Source organism: Salarias fasciatus, chromosome 22, assembly GCF_902148845.1.
Source record: "Salarias fasciatus chromosome 22, fSalaFa1.1, whole genome shotgun sequence".
NCBI lineage: Eukaryota > Metazoa > Chordata > Actinopteri > Blenniiformes > Blenniidae > Salarias > Salarias fasciatus.
In genome coordinates, this window is record NC_043765.1 from 20656038 (window position 1) to 20668750 (window position 12713).

General features: G+C 39.6%; 2 protein-coding genes across 2 annotated transcripts; both read left to right on the forward strand.

Annotated features, from left to right (window-relative positions):
* The first annotated feature begins 2663 nt into the window (after positions 1 to 2663).
* On the forward strand, positions 2664 to 4217 carry LOC115409826 (receptor-transporting protein 3-like). The gene is made up of 3 exons (XM_030121102.1): positions 2664 to 2679; positions 3368 to 3539; positions 3812 to 4217. The coding sequence occupies exons 1-3, from the start codon at positions 2664 to 2666 to the stop codon at positions 4140 to 4142; spliced, it is 519 nt and encodes a 172-aa protein (XP_029976962.1). The 3' UTR covers positions 4143 to 4217.
* Positions 4218 to 7907: 3690 nt separating this feature from the next.
* On the forward strand, positions 7908 to 10258 carry LOC115409558 (receptor-transporting protein 4-like). The gene is made up of 3 exons (XM_030120794.1): positions 7908 to 8031; positions 8831 to 9002; positions 9321 to 10258. Exons 1-3 carry the CDS (start codon positions 8016 to 8018, stop codon positions 9667 to 9669), a joined length of 537 nt encoding a protein of 178 aa, XP_029976654.1. The 5' UTR covers positions 7908 to 8015; the 3' UTR covers positions 9670 to 10258.
* The last annotated feature ends 2455 nt before the right edge of the window (positions 10259 to 12713 follow it).

Sequence of the window (12713 nt, forward strand, 5' to 3'; positions counted from 1 at the left end):
GGATGACAGACCAGACCAGCGTTACTGCATACCTTTAACAGGTGTATTCATCCTGATGCTATAATTACCACTTTCATAAAGATAATTTGCAGAATGGGAATGAATGACTTCACAGACAGATTAACATGTCGGCCAGCATTTTAATATCGAAGCTTGACATTTATAAGCATCAAAACTGAAAGGAAAAAAAAAAATCAATCAAATGCATATTTTGAACTGGGGCGTAATGACATAGGCTAATTGAAACTGTTCCTTCATGTACTGCTTCACGCCAGGCTGTATGGCGAACATTAAATGACCTGCGGAAGGCTTGGTCTTGACCTTTGGACTCTGAATGAAGCTTCAACAGGCTGGACGCTTACGTAGGAGGAAATCCAGCGGCATGCCCCAGGTTGAAATTCTTTTCGTGAAAAGCAATAAGGGAATTCCTTTCTCAAGAAAATGATCAGTCACTCTGAGGCTGCTGTAGAGAGTGCTATAAGAAAGCTGCCTGGATGAAACAAGGTGCAAAACAAAAGAGGGAGCTTCAATTTTTTCCCAAAATCAAAATTTATAGTAAATTTGTCCATGTTAAATATGTTGAAGAATAAATATTGTACCATGAAAGACACCGCATTATATCCAAATGACAAAAGACATCACTGTCGTTCTCTCAGACAAGCATGACCACATGATGGTGTGATGGGTAGCAGTTCACGGATCTGGCCTTTCCTTCCTGAGTTTCCATGTTCTACCTGTGCATGAGATGGTTTCAGCCCAGCACACTGGTTTTCTCACACGGTCCAACAACATGGAGTTGAGTTAACTGATGAATCACTTGGAGGTGTGTGTGCGGCTGTCGTTTCCCTGTGATGGACTGCTGACCTCTCCGGGGTGTTTCCAGCCACACTCAGAGAGTTTCGGCTCCAGCACCCGGTGAAACTGAGTTTGATAAAGTGGTAAATAAAACTGATTAGGTAAGAGACCGTGTTTGATAAGTTAAGGCTTCATTTTCATTTTCTGCTTTGGCAAATTACTCGTACTCCCATTTTCACCCTGAAAATACAAAAAGCTGTGACACCGCTACCGATCAACCAAAAGAGTATATGTGTACATAAATGTGACAGTTTGATCACTTTAATGCCTTCCAAGATTTTAATTCCTCTATTTCTATCCAAAATAACAAGCAATGATTTATGCTGACCTTAAAAAAGTTACAGGTATTTACATGAAATTAACCCTGACATTTTAAATGACCTTCAACAGCATCATATTTTTTTAAATTCAAGGAAGGCATTTTGTGCTTTATTCATGCTTAAGCTGGCTTCCAGGAAAAACCTGACTTTTTTTTCAGTCTGATGGAACTAAAACAACAAAGAGCTCAGAAATTCACTTGTGAACAGCTAACCTTCAACAACATATTAACAGTGTGGTGAAAAGTCCCACAAACATGTGCCATGAGTGTATTTCAGGTATTTTTTAAAGGTGTGATACAGTTTGTGTGGTTCGTTGTTGTTTTGAAAATAATCTTGTTCCTTAAAGCCTCATCAGGTGACAGGATGATGACACTCCATCAGATCAGAGCCTCATGAGCCTGTTGCTGATCTTTCCATTCAACGAGAGATTAAGAAACACAGTGATGCATTCTGGAGTGTGTTTTGCTTTTCTGAAAAGGTAACTTTTGCACTTATTGTTTGAGTGAACATAGGTTAGAAAAGGTTAGAAAAGTGAGCTTGATCGAGGCATTTTTACCACTCTGAGTCCCTGAGCCGGATCAAAAGTGTGATTTCTGCACTTCTTCATGATTGTGGGCCGACCTTCTGCTGCATTTCAAGATTAAGCATTATTTTCAGTCAACACAGGTACAAAAAATAAGAATTTGACTGATACTGAGCAGAAATTTTATTAAAACCCTGTGACATACTGCTTTCTAATATTTCCATATGAGGTAGGATTCAATACACTTAAGACTTGAGCCTCCACAGTAATTCTACTTTCTCATTTGGTCCTCTCAGAAAAATGAATCGATCCATCCTTGACATGGTTGTGCATTAACACTTCAGTTTCCTTTTCTCAAAAGAGACCCAATACTTACTTACCTTGAAAGAGACTGAATACAGTGATGCAATAACCCCCTGTGACTTGTGGGAAATCCTAAAAGTTCCTAAAATAACTTATTCCCAGTGTGCACCAGAGGACGCCCTCCCCCTGGTGTTCAGAGCCGTTTGGTCCCCCAGCTGTCTGATGCTGCCCTCTGCTGAGCTGAAGCCAGACTGGTCCTCAATATGAAAGGAAATCCATCAGTCACCAGGTCGTTTTAGTCAAATAACTTGAGGGAAAATTTGGAAATTGGGAAAATTAATTATTTTACACTGAATTGAAAAAAAAAAACCAAGTGGTTGTAGATAAACTGATCAAGACTGAGAAATAGTTATACAAGAGCACAAAGTTGTGTTTCAGTTCTTATTTTGATAATCAGTGCGTCTATAAATGATAAAACCTGGTCTCAGGTGTGACTTAGAGCATCGTGCACCTTGTTGCACCAGCTGTGCGACACTGTCGCGCGCTGACGAGCACAGAAATGAAAACGATGCCTAAAAGGGCCTCAGTCACAATCAAAACGCAGTTTCATCCCAGACATCCTGTTCAGCTCCTGCCCGCTCTCCAGGGATCACATCGGAACCATGAGCAGATCGAGAGGTAGAAAACACACTATTGATATTTTATTTTACTTTTTTTTGTGTGTGTTTCCATCGAAATGTCACGTGATGCTTGTTTGATCAAGTTTGCTCATTTTTGCAGCATTTCTTGCACTGCCGTTTTAAAATGATAGATGTTTAAAACATAAAAAAAGATAAAACAGTGGAGCTTATTACACATACAAAAGGTTTTCCTTTAAGTTGTTAAAATTCCAGACGGTTTTTAATCCGTTTTTACAGTAATTTGTAGCGACTCCACCATACAGTAAACTTTAAAAACACGAGGAGTGATGATTTTAACTGACGAGTTGGCCCAACGAGAGTATTTATTAAAACAAAAACCCTACTCTTTGATAACCCCGGCTACAGTTCTCACGCTTTGCTTCCTTTTTATTAATTCACTAAAACTTCTTCCTTGTGCTTCTGGCCTCACCTTGGCTTAGTACACCCATCTCTTCACAATAAAATAAATATACAAAGCAATGAATATGACTTCTAATGACTGTCAGATTGCAAGTGAAACTTTTCATTCGAATGGCTTTTTCTGACTTGAATCACATTTCACTGGATGGATTTTAAGTTTGCAAACTCTTATACCTTAGCTATAATTATTTTGTCCATAAATGACTGATTAAGCACCTTGTATTCATCTGAAATTCTGACTTGCATCTAATATTTCCCTCCAAAAGATTGGAATCCTTCGCTGTGGTCGGAGACCTTTGAGGATCTTGTGGATGATGGCGGTGAGCTGGACTATGGAGACTCGTGGACTCTCAACTTTAACTACAGCCAGACAGAACAAGTCAGCAAAGAGGAGAGGAAGAAGGGCTGGAAAGTCTGCACTCACTACACCATCGGAAAGTATGTTTTGTTTTGTATCCTCACTATATCCTACTGTACTAACTTCAAACGATTCAAAGCAATATTTATTGCTGATTTTTTTTATGCTACAAACAAAATGAGTCAGTGTTAAGTCATGATCATCCAGTTCATATTATATGTGATTGGAATAAAGTAACCTACAGTCAGTCTAGGAGCATAAATATCACAGTTCCTGTGTAAGAAACGATGAAGTGATTTCAGCAGCAAAGTGACTCTGTCATAAAATCTTCTCTGTCATCTCGAATTCACAGTTTTCGGTGTGCAAACTGTCGGAGGACCTGGCCTTCAGGCCGCGTGAACGTTCTGTTCCGTTACCGGCTGCGAGGCCGCAGGGGGAATGTGATCATGCGGCCTTTTGGCCAGGCATGTCGACGGTGCCACGACGTATTTCTGCTCCCGGGTTTCTCCAAGGAAATCATGAAAGCAGCTTTGCGGAAGCTGTGTTCCAAAATCCGGAAGAACTGCTACAATGAAGATGAAGGAGACACGCCAAGAGACATGGTCAAGAAGTGGACCAAACCTCACGAGACGGATCTATGTGAAGCCTGTGAAGCGGGCATTTGCACCCAGCGCGATGACTAGAAGCATCTGTGTGAATAGACACAGTCCGGCCATGTTCTTCAACCCTGGAGGGGGAAAATACTCCGTTTGCACTGTTTCATGAGGCCAAATGTTGATGTGGGGACCAAAATGGAGGGATGAGAAACCTGTCCAATTTCAGGTTAGGACATGTTTTAAGTTCAGATGAAGGTTGTGCTTACTGGTTGAGTTTGGATAAAAATAGAAAATATTTCCATTTTGCCGTCCCTCTTTTGTCCTCGATGTGTGTTTACAATGGAAACAGAATTATTGCACTTTGAGTTGTTATTCTGTCGGATTGCTTGGATGTTCCAGTTCTACAAATGTCCTTTAGTAATTTCAACTGGCAATACACAAAAGCATTTTGGGTGGTGAGGAGCAGTTTAGAGACAAGAGCAGTGGGATTGAAAGGCTGCAGGTTAGATCCCTGAACAATGACCCTTGACCCTCATCGACTCCCCGAACGGCCCGAATGTGACCAAATCAGCCGTATCTTAGAAATAGGATGTGTGAAAAGAATGTCCCCAGGGGGATTATGATTATGATTTCAATTGGCCATTATCAAGATTATGTCAACATCGTACTAATATTTGTATTTGTATTGCTTTTTGCAATTTTGCAATTTCCAATAAAGTTTGACCTAGTTTGTTTTTTGAATTTTTATTATGTATTATATCTACTTAGGTTTTGATTTTTTTTTTTTTTTGTTAGATTGGATAGAAAGACAGGCAGTTCACATTATTTAGAAACTTTCCAGCTATTACTCTTCACAGTACACGATCAGGATCAATGTTCTGAGGGACTGACTTCCATCCTTAGCATCTCTTTCAGTTTTGAGCCTGTTAAATATAATTTAAAGCTCAGAATGGATGCTGTTGTTCATCTGCATCAATCAAATGTCCTTATACCTCATTCCCTGCCTTGAACCCATAATCAGCTGGGATCTGCTCCAATGCCCTGCAATCTTCATCTGGATGAGACATTACAGAAGTTACAGTCGATTAATGTACAGTAAATAAATCTTCTGATATCATAAAGCATGTGATTCGTTACACAATTCACGCAGCATGAAAACATACTACCAGAAATTACTTGCATGGCTCAGTACAGCTCCGAAAGTCATGTACTTTAACTTTTTCCAATTCAGTTTTATTTTATATAGCATCAATACCATCATAAGTGTTTCAAAGGGCCTTCACAGAGACAACCCCAGGTGATGAGTGACTCTGTTTCAACAGGAAGAAACCTTAGAAGACAGAGCACAAAAAGCAAGAAATTATCATAAATAGTGAGCATGCCATGTTGTTGTTGATCTTTGACTCCAGCCAGGGTCCTTCTGTTTGTCCATATGGCCGCTAATCGGCTGCTTCAGAGACTGATCTACTGGCTGATTTAACTGCATGTAGAGTGATGAAGGGAATAATCTCAGTGCAGTAAAGGTCCCTCTGCACTCAAAACCTATGGCAGCTCAGTTAGAAAAAGGTACAGAGTGATCTGAATTCGTATCAACTGTACATTTTAATAAACAGTGAAATTTAACCTTGAAAGTAGTGACTGTGCCGGCCTCCCTGACTGAAACTGGGAGCTTGTTCCACATGACAGGAGCGTGATAGCTGAACGCTCTGCCTCCCATTCTACTTTTAGAAAACCTGGGAACCTCCCGTAAGCAGCATCCTGAGAACAAAGTGTTCTGCAGGGCAATATGGGACTAACAGCTCTTAAAGATATGATGGAGCCTGGATGTTAAGAGTTTTCTGAATTAAAAGAAGGATTTTAAATCCCATTCTTGATTTAACAGGAAGACAAAGAGAAATAATGCTGGAGAGATGTGATCCCTCCTGACAGCTTTCTCAACACAGCATTTTAGGAAGAGGACCAAATACGAACAGCTGGTCACCAACTGCCGTGCGCAAGGCTGAAAGGCAAGGTGTATGCCCATCGAAGTGGGCAGTCGAGGATTTGTGGGGCATTCGCTCCATAAAACCCTAAGTGCCCTGGGCATCACAGGTACAGCAAGGATCAGAGCCATCAAGAACATCACCGAAGCAGCTGAGAAAGCCTCGAGATGGCTCTGGATTGGGAGAGGAGAACCATGGGGACAAGTGAATGCCACCTGAACACAAGTCACGGTCTGATCAGCCGTGGCTGGGTTGCCTGAGTAGGATGTATGATGTTTGAAAGACCCGAAACATCTGATGATCTCAGGTAACATCACTGATGATGTGTTCAGGTGTATCAGAAGGTTCTGATGTATCTAAGAACTGAGAGTTTGATCACTTCAATGCCTTCCAAGATTTTAATTTCTCTATTTCTATCTAAAATAACAAGCAATGATTTATGCTGACCTTAAAAAAGTTACAAGTATTTACTTGAAATTAACCCTGACATTTCAAATTACCTTCAACGGCATTATATTTTTTACTATTCAATGATGACATTTTGTGCTTTATTCATGCTTAAGCTGGCTTCCAGGAAAAACCTGACTTTTTTTTCAGTCTGATGGAACTAAAACAACAGACAGCTCAGAAATTCACTTGTGAACAGCTAACCTTCAACAACATATTAACAGTGTGGTGAAAAGCCCCACAAACATGTGCCATGAGTGTATTTCAGGGATTTTTTAAAGGTGTGATACAGTTTGTGTGGTTCGTTGTTGTTTTGAAAATAATCTTGTTCCTTAAAGCCTCATCAGGTGACAGGATGATGACACTCCATCAGATCAGAGCCTCATGAGCCTGTTGCTGATCTTTCCATTCAAGAGAGATTAAGAAACGCAGTGACGCATGCTGGAGTGTGTTTTGCTTTTCTGAAAAGGTAACTTTTGCACCTTTATTGTTTGAGTGATCATAGGTTAGAGAAGGTTAGAAAAGTGAGCTTGATCGAGGCATTTTTACCACTCTGAGTCCCTGAGCCGGATCAAAAGTGTGATTTCTGCACTTCTTCATGATTGTGGGCCGACCTTCTGCTGCATTTCAAGATTAAGCATTATTTTCATTGAACACAGGTACAAAAAGTAAGACTTTGGCTGACACTGAGCAGAAATTTTATTAAAACCCTGTGACATATGGCTTTCTAATAGAAAAAATTTCCATTTGAGGTCGGATTCAATATACTTATGACTTGACCACAGTAATTTCAGTTTCTCATGTGGTCCTCTCAGAAAAATTCATTGATCCATCCTTGACATGGTTGTGCATTAACACTTCAGTTTCCTTTTCTGAAAAGGAACACAATATTTACTTATCTTGAAAGAGACTGAATACAGTGACGCAACATTCCCCTGTGACTTGTGGGAAATCCTAAAAGTTCCTAAAATAACTTGTTCCCAGTGTGCACCAGAGGACGCCCTCCCCCTGGTGTTCAGAGCCGTTTGGTCCCCCAGCTGTCTGATGCTGCCCTCTGCTGAGCTGAAGCCAGACTGGTCCTCAATATGAAAGGAAATCAATCAGTCACCAGGTCGTTTTAGTCAAATAACTTGAGGGAAAATTAGAAATGTTTAACATGATAACAATTTCACAATCATTTGGAAAAAAAAAGGAATCAAGTGGTTGTAGATAAACTGGTAAATTGCTGTAAATTGCTGTACAAGATCACAAAATTGTGCTTCAGTTCTTTACATTTTGATAATCAGTACCTCTATAAATGATAAGCCCTGGTCTCAGGTGTGACTTGTCTCAGTTGCACCTTGTTGCACCAGCTGTGCGTCACTGTCGCGCGCTGACGAGCACAGAAATGAAAACGATGCTTGAGTTTCGTTTTCCAGATATCGCGGGTGGAGTCTCTATAAAAGGGCTCAGTCACAATCAAAACACAGTTTCATACCAGTCACTCAGCTCAGCTCCTGCCCGCTCTCCAGGGATCACACCACTCGGAACCATGAGCAGCTCGTCAGGTAAAACACACACAATATTTACATTTTAATTTCCTTTTTTTGTCTTTCCATCGAAATCTCACGTGATGCTTGTTTGATCAAGTTTGTTCATGTTTACAGCATTTCTTGCACTGCCATTTTAAAATAACATATTTAAAACATGAAAAAAGGCAAAACAGTGGGCCTTAGTACACCTTTTAAGTTGTTAAAACTCCAGACGGGTTTTAATAAGTTTTTACAGTAATTTGGAGCGACTCCGCATACAGTAAACTATAAAAACTCGAGGAGTGATGATTTTAACCGACGAGTTGGCCCAACGAGAGTATTTATGAGAGAAAAAAAATTATATATATGTATACACACACACACACACACACATTTATATATATATATATATATATATATATATATATATATATATATATATATATATATATATATATATATATATATATATATATATAAAACAAAAACCCTGCTCTTTGATAACCCCTGCTAAAGTTGTCACGCCTTGCTTTCTTTTGATTATTAATCAAGCCTTCTTGTTTGTGCTTCTGGCCTCACCTTGGCTTAATACACCCATCTCTTCACAATAAAAGAAATATACAAAGCAATGAATGTGACTTCTAATGACTGTCAGATTGCAAGTGAAACTTTTCATTCGAATGGCTTTTTCTGACTTGAATCACATTTCACTGGATGGATTTTAAGTTTGCAAACTCTTATACCTTAGCTGTAATTGTTTTGTCCATAAGTGACTGATTAAGCACCTTGTATTCATCTGAAATTCTGACTTGCATCTAATATTTCCCTCCCAAAGATTGGAATCCTTCCCTGTGGTTGGAGACCTTTGAGGATCTTGTGAATGATGGCGGTGAGCTGGACTATGGAGACTCATGGACTCTCAACTTTAACTACAGCCAGACAGAACGAGTCAGCAAAGAGGAGAGGAAGAAGGGCTGGAAAGTCTGCAATCACCACACCATCGGAAAGTATGTTTTGTTTTATATCCTCACTATATCCTGCTGTAGTAACTTCAAACGATTCAAAGTAATATTTTGATAATTTTTTTTGTTCTCCAAACAAAATGACTCAGTGTTAACTCATGATCCTGCAGTTTATTTTATGTGTAATTGGAATAAAGTAACCTACAGTCAGTCTAGGAGCATAAATATCAAGTGATTTTAGCAGCAAAGTTGTGAGACAATTTACAACAAACTGAGTTTGTAAGACGTGATATTCAGAATATTAACAGACTACAGGGATAGTGACTCTGTTATAAAATCTTCTCTGTCATCTCTAATTCACAGTTTTCGGTGTGCAAACTGTCGGAGGACCTGGCCTTCAGGCCGCGTGAACGTGCTGTTCCGTTACCGACTGCGAGGCCACAAGGGGACGGTGATCATGCGGCCTTTTGGCCAGGCATGTCGACAGTGCGACGACGTATTTCAGTTCCCGGGTTTCTCCGAGGAAATTGTGGAAGCAGTTTTGCGGAAGCTGTGTTCCAAAATCCGGAAGAACTGCTACAATGAAGATGAAGGAGAGACGCCAAGAGACATGGTCAAGAAGTGGACCAAACCTCATGAGACGGCTCTGTGTGAAGCCTGTGAAGCGGGCATTTGCAACCAGCGCGATGATGAGAACCATCTGTGTGAATAGACACAGTCCGGCCATGTTCTTCAACCCTGGAAGGGGAAAATATTCCGTTTGCACTGTTTCTTGAGGCCTCGTGTTAATGTGGGGACCAAAATGGAGGTACGAGAAACCTGTCCAATTTCAGGTTAGGACAAGTTTTAAGGTTAGATGAAGGTTCTGCTTAGTAGTTGAGTTTGGATAAAAATAGAAAATATTTCCATGTTGCCGTCCCTCTTTTGTCCTCTGTGTGTTTGGGAAGAGAAATGTTGGGTCGCCTGGATGCTCCAGTTCTGAATATGTCTTTTAATATATTGAATTGGCAATAGAGGTTAACATTTGGGTGGTGAGGAGCAGTTTAGAGACAAGAGCAGTGGGATTGAAAGGTTGCAAGTTAGATCCCTGAACAATGACCCTTGACCCTCATCGACTCCCCGAACGGCCCTAACGTGACCAAATCAGCCGTATCTTAGAAACTGGATGTGTGAAAAGAATGTCCCCAGGGGGATTATGATTATGATTTCAATTGGCCATTATCAAGATTATGTCAACATCGTACTAATATTTGTATTTGTATTGCTTTTTGCAATTTCCAATAAAGTTTGACCTACTTTGTTTTTTGAATTTTTATTATTTATTAGATCAATTTAGGTTAATTTTTTTTTTAACTTTTTTTTTTTGATTGGATAGAAAGACAGGCAGTTCACATCATTTAGAAACTTTCCTGCTATTACTCTTCACAGTACATGATCAGGATCAATGTTTTAAAGGACTGACTTCCATCCTTAGCATCTCTTTCAGTTTTGAGCCTGTTAAATATAATTTAAAGATCAGAATGGATGCTGTTGTTCATCTGCATCAATCAAATGTCCTTATACCTCATTCCCTGCCTTGAACCCATAATCAGCTGGGATCTAATCCAATGCCCTGCAATCTTCATCTGGATGAGACATTACAGAAGTTACAGTCGATTAATGTACAGTAAATAAATCTTCTGATATCATAAAGCATGTGATTCGTTACACAATTCACGCAGCATGAAAACATACTACCAGAATATTACTTGCATGGCTCAGTACAGCTCCGAAAGTCATGTATACTTTAACTTTTTCCATTCAATTTTATTCATATAGCATCAATACCGTCATAAGCGTTTCAAAGGGCCTTCACAGAGACAACCCCAGGTGATGAGTGACTCTGTTTCAACAGGAAGAAACCTTAGAAGACAGAGCGCAAAAAGCAAGAAATTATCATAAATAGTGAGCATGCCATGTTGTTGTTGATCTTTGACTCCAGCCAGGGTCCTTCTGTTTGTCCATATGGCCGCTAATCGGCTGCTTCAGAGACTGATCTACTGGCTGATTTAACTGCATGTAGAGTGATGAAGGGAATAATCTCAGTGCAGTAAAGGTCCCTCTGCACTCAAAACCTATGGCAGCTCAGTTAGAAAAAGGTACAGGGTGATCTGAATTCATATCAGTTGTACGTTTTAATAAACAGTGAAATTTAACCTTGAAAATAGAGACTGTGCCGGCCTCCCTGACTGAAACTGGGAGCTGGTTCCACATGACAGGAGCCTGATAGCTGAACGCTCTGCCTCCCGTTCTACTTTTAGAGAACCTGGGAACCTCCAGTAAGCAGCATCCTGAGAACAAAGTGTTCTGCAGGGCAATATGGGACTAACAGCTCTTAAAGATATGATGGAGCCTGGATGTTAAGAGTTTTCTGAATTAAAAGAAGGATTTTAAATCCCATTCTTGATTTAACAGGAAGACAATAAAGAGAAATAATGCTGGAGAGATGTGATCCCCCTGGTAGCATTCTCAACATAGCATTTTATATCAACTGAAGACTTCTTTAAGAGTTATTTCAAAATCCAAATAATGGGGAATTACAGTAGTCTTAGAAGTAACAAATTCATAGGTTAACGTCTCAGCATCAGTCTGTGTCAACATGTCCTTGGTTTTAAGCAGGTGAAAGAGAGCATTGATGCAGACTTGCTCTATGTGGGAGTCAGAACATAAGTCAAAAATAACTCTCTTAAAATTTCTTTTCTTTGGCAAAAGATTTCCCCTCTCCACTTGTTAGCGCACCTGATTGATGTTTCAATACCGAGCATTTTTTCTCAAAAATATGAAAATGTAAAGAGCTGTGATCATAGACTCTGCACAAACAAGTGTCAACATGTCAAGTATGTTCAACTGAAAAGTGTTAAGTAGTTGTGTAATTGATTGTAGGACTTATTACAGAAACCCAGTGAGAAATATGTTCCATTTGGAGACATAGTTTTTAAATATGTGATTTTAATCACTCTGACATTTTTCAAGAGACTTTAAAAACGAGTCCTAAAATGGAATGTTGAACTCCCCATGCATGCCTCTAATTTAAAAAAAAAATCCAGCTTCTTGTCATGGTTACTCTGTTTATTAGTTTCATTCATCTATCTTTGACTTATTTATCTTCATTTTCCACCACTTTATCTGTATTCAACTATCTTGTATTTTTTATCCCATGCATTATGGCAAATTGTCACTGTCTTGTCTCCAGACGTGAGACATTGATGTGTCAGAATATGGGAACATGTCTCCAAAGATTAATGGGATGAACATTTTATTTTCATCTGTGCAATAACTGCTGTTTTGTCCACATTTTGTAGTTGATAAAAAAGACCAATGGAAGACTTTTTCTTCAATATTCATAAAAGTGATTGGTAATGGGTCACATGAAAAGCCAGATAACAAACAAGGTCACTGACGCAAAAAGAACAAGGAGCTCAGATATTTACATGTCAGCTGTTGACCTTTGACAACATTTAATCCATAATTTGATAAAATGGCAAGGGTATTATCTCAAACGCTGGAAATAGTTGTATCTCGTGATTTCTGTCGCTAAGTGGATTACAAGAAGCAAAAAATTAAACTGTAATTTTGAGCAAAGTTAATATGCAAAAAAAAAAAAAATCGGCATTCGCATCCAACTACTGAGGCGGAGCAGCCGACCAATCAGAGCAGAGCTTTCAGTGTGACAGGTGGCACTGCGCATGCGCAGTGCGCCGCTATCCCTGGCAGAAA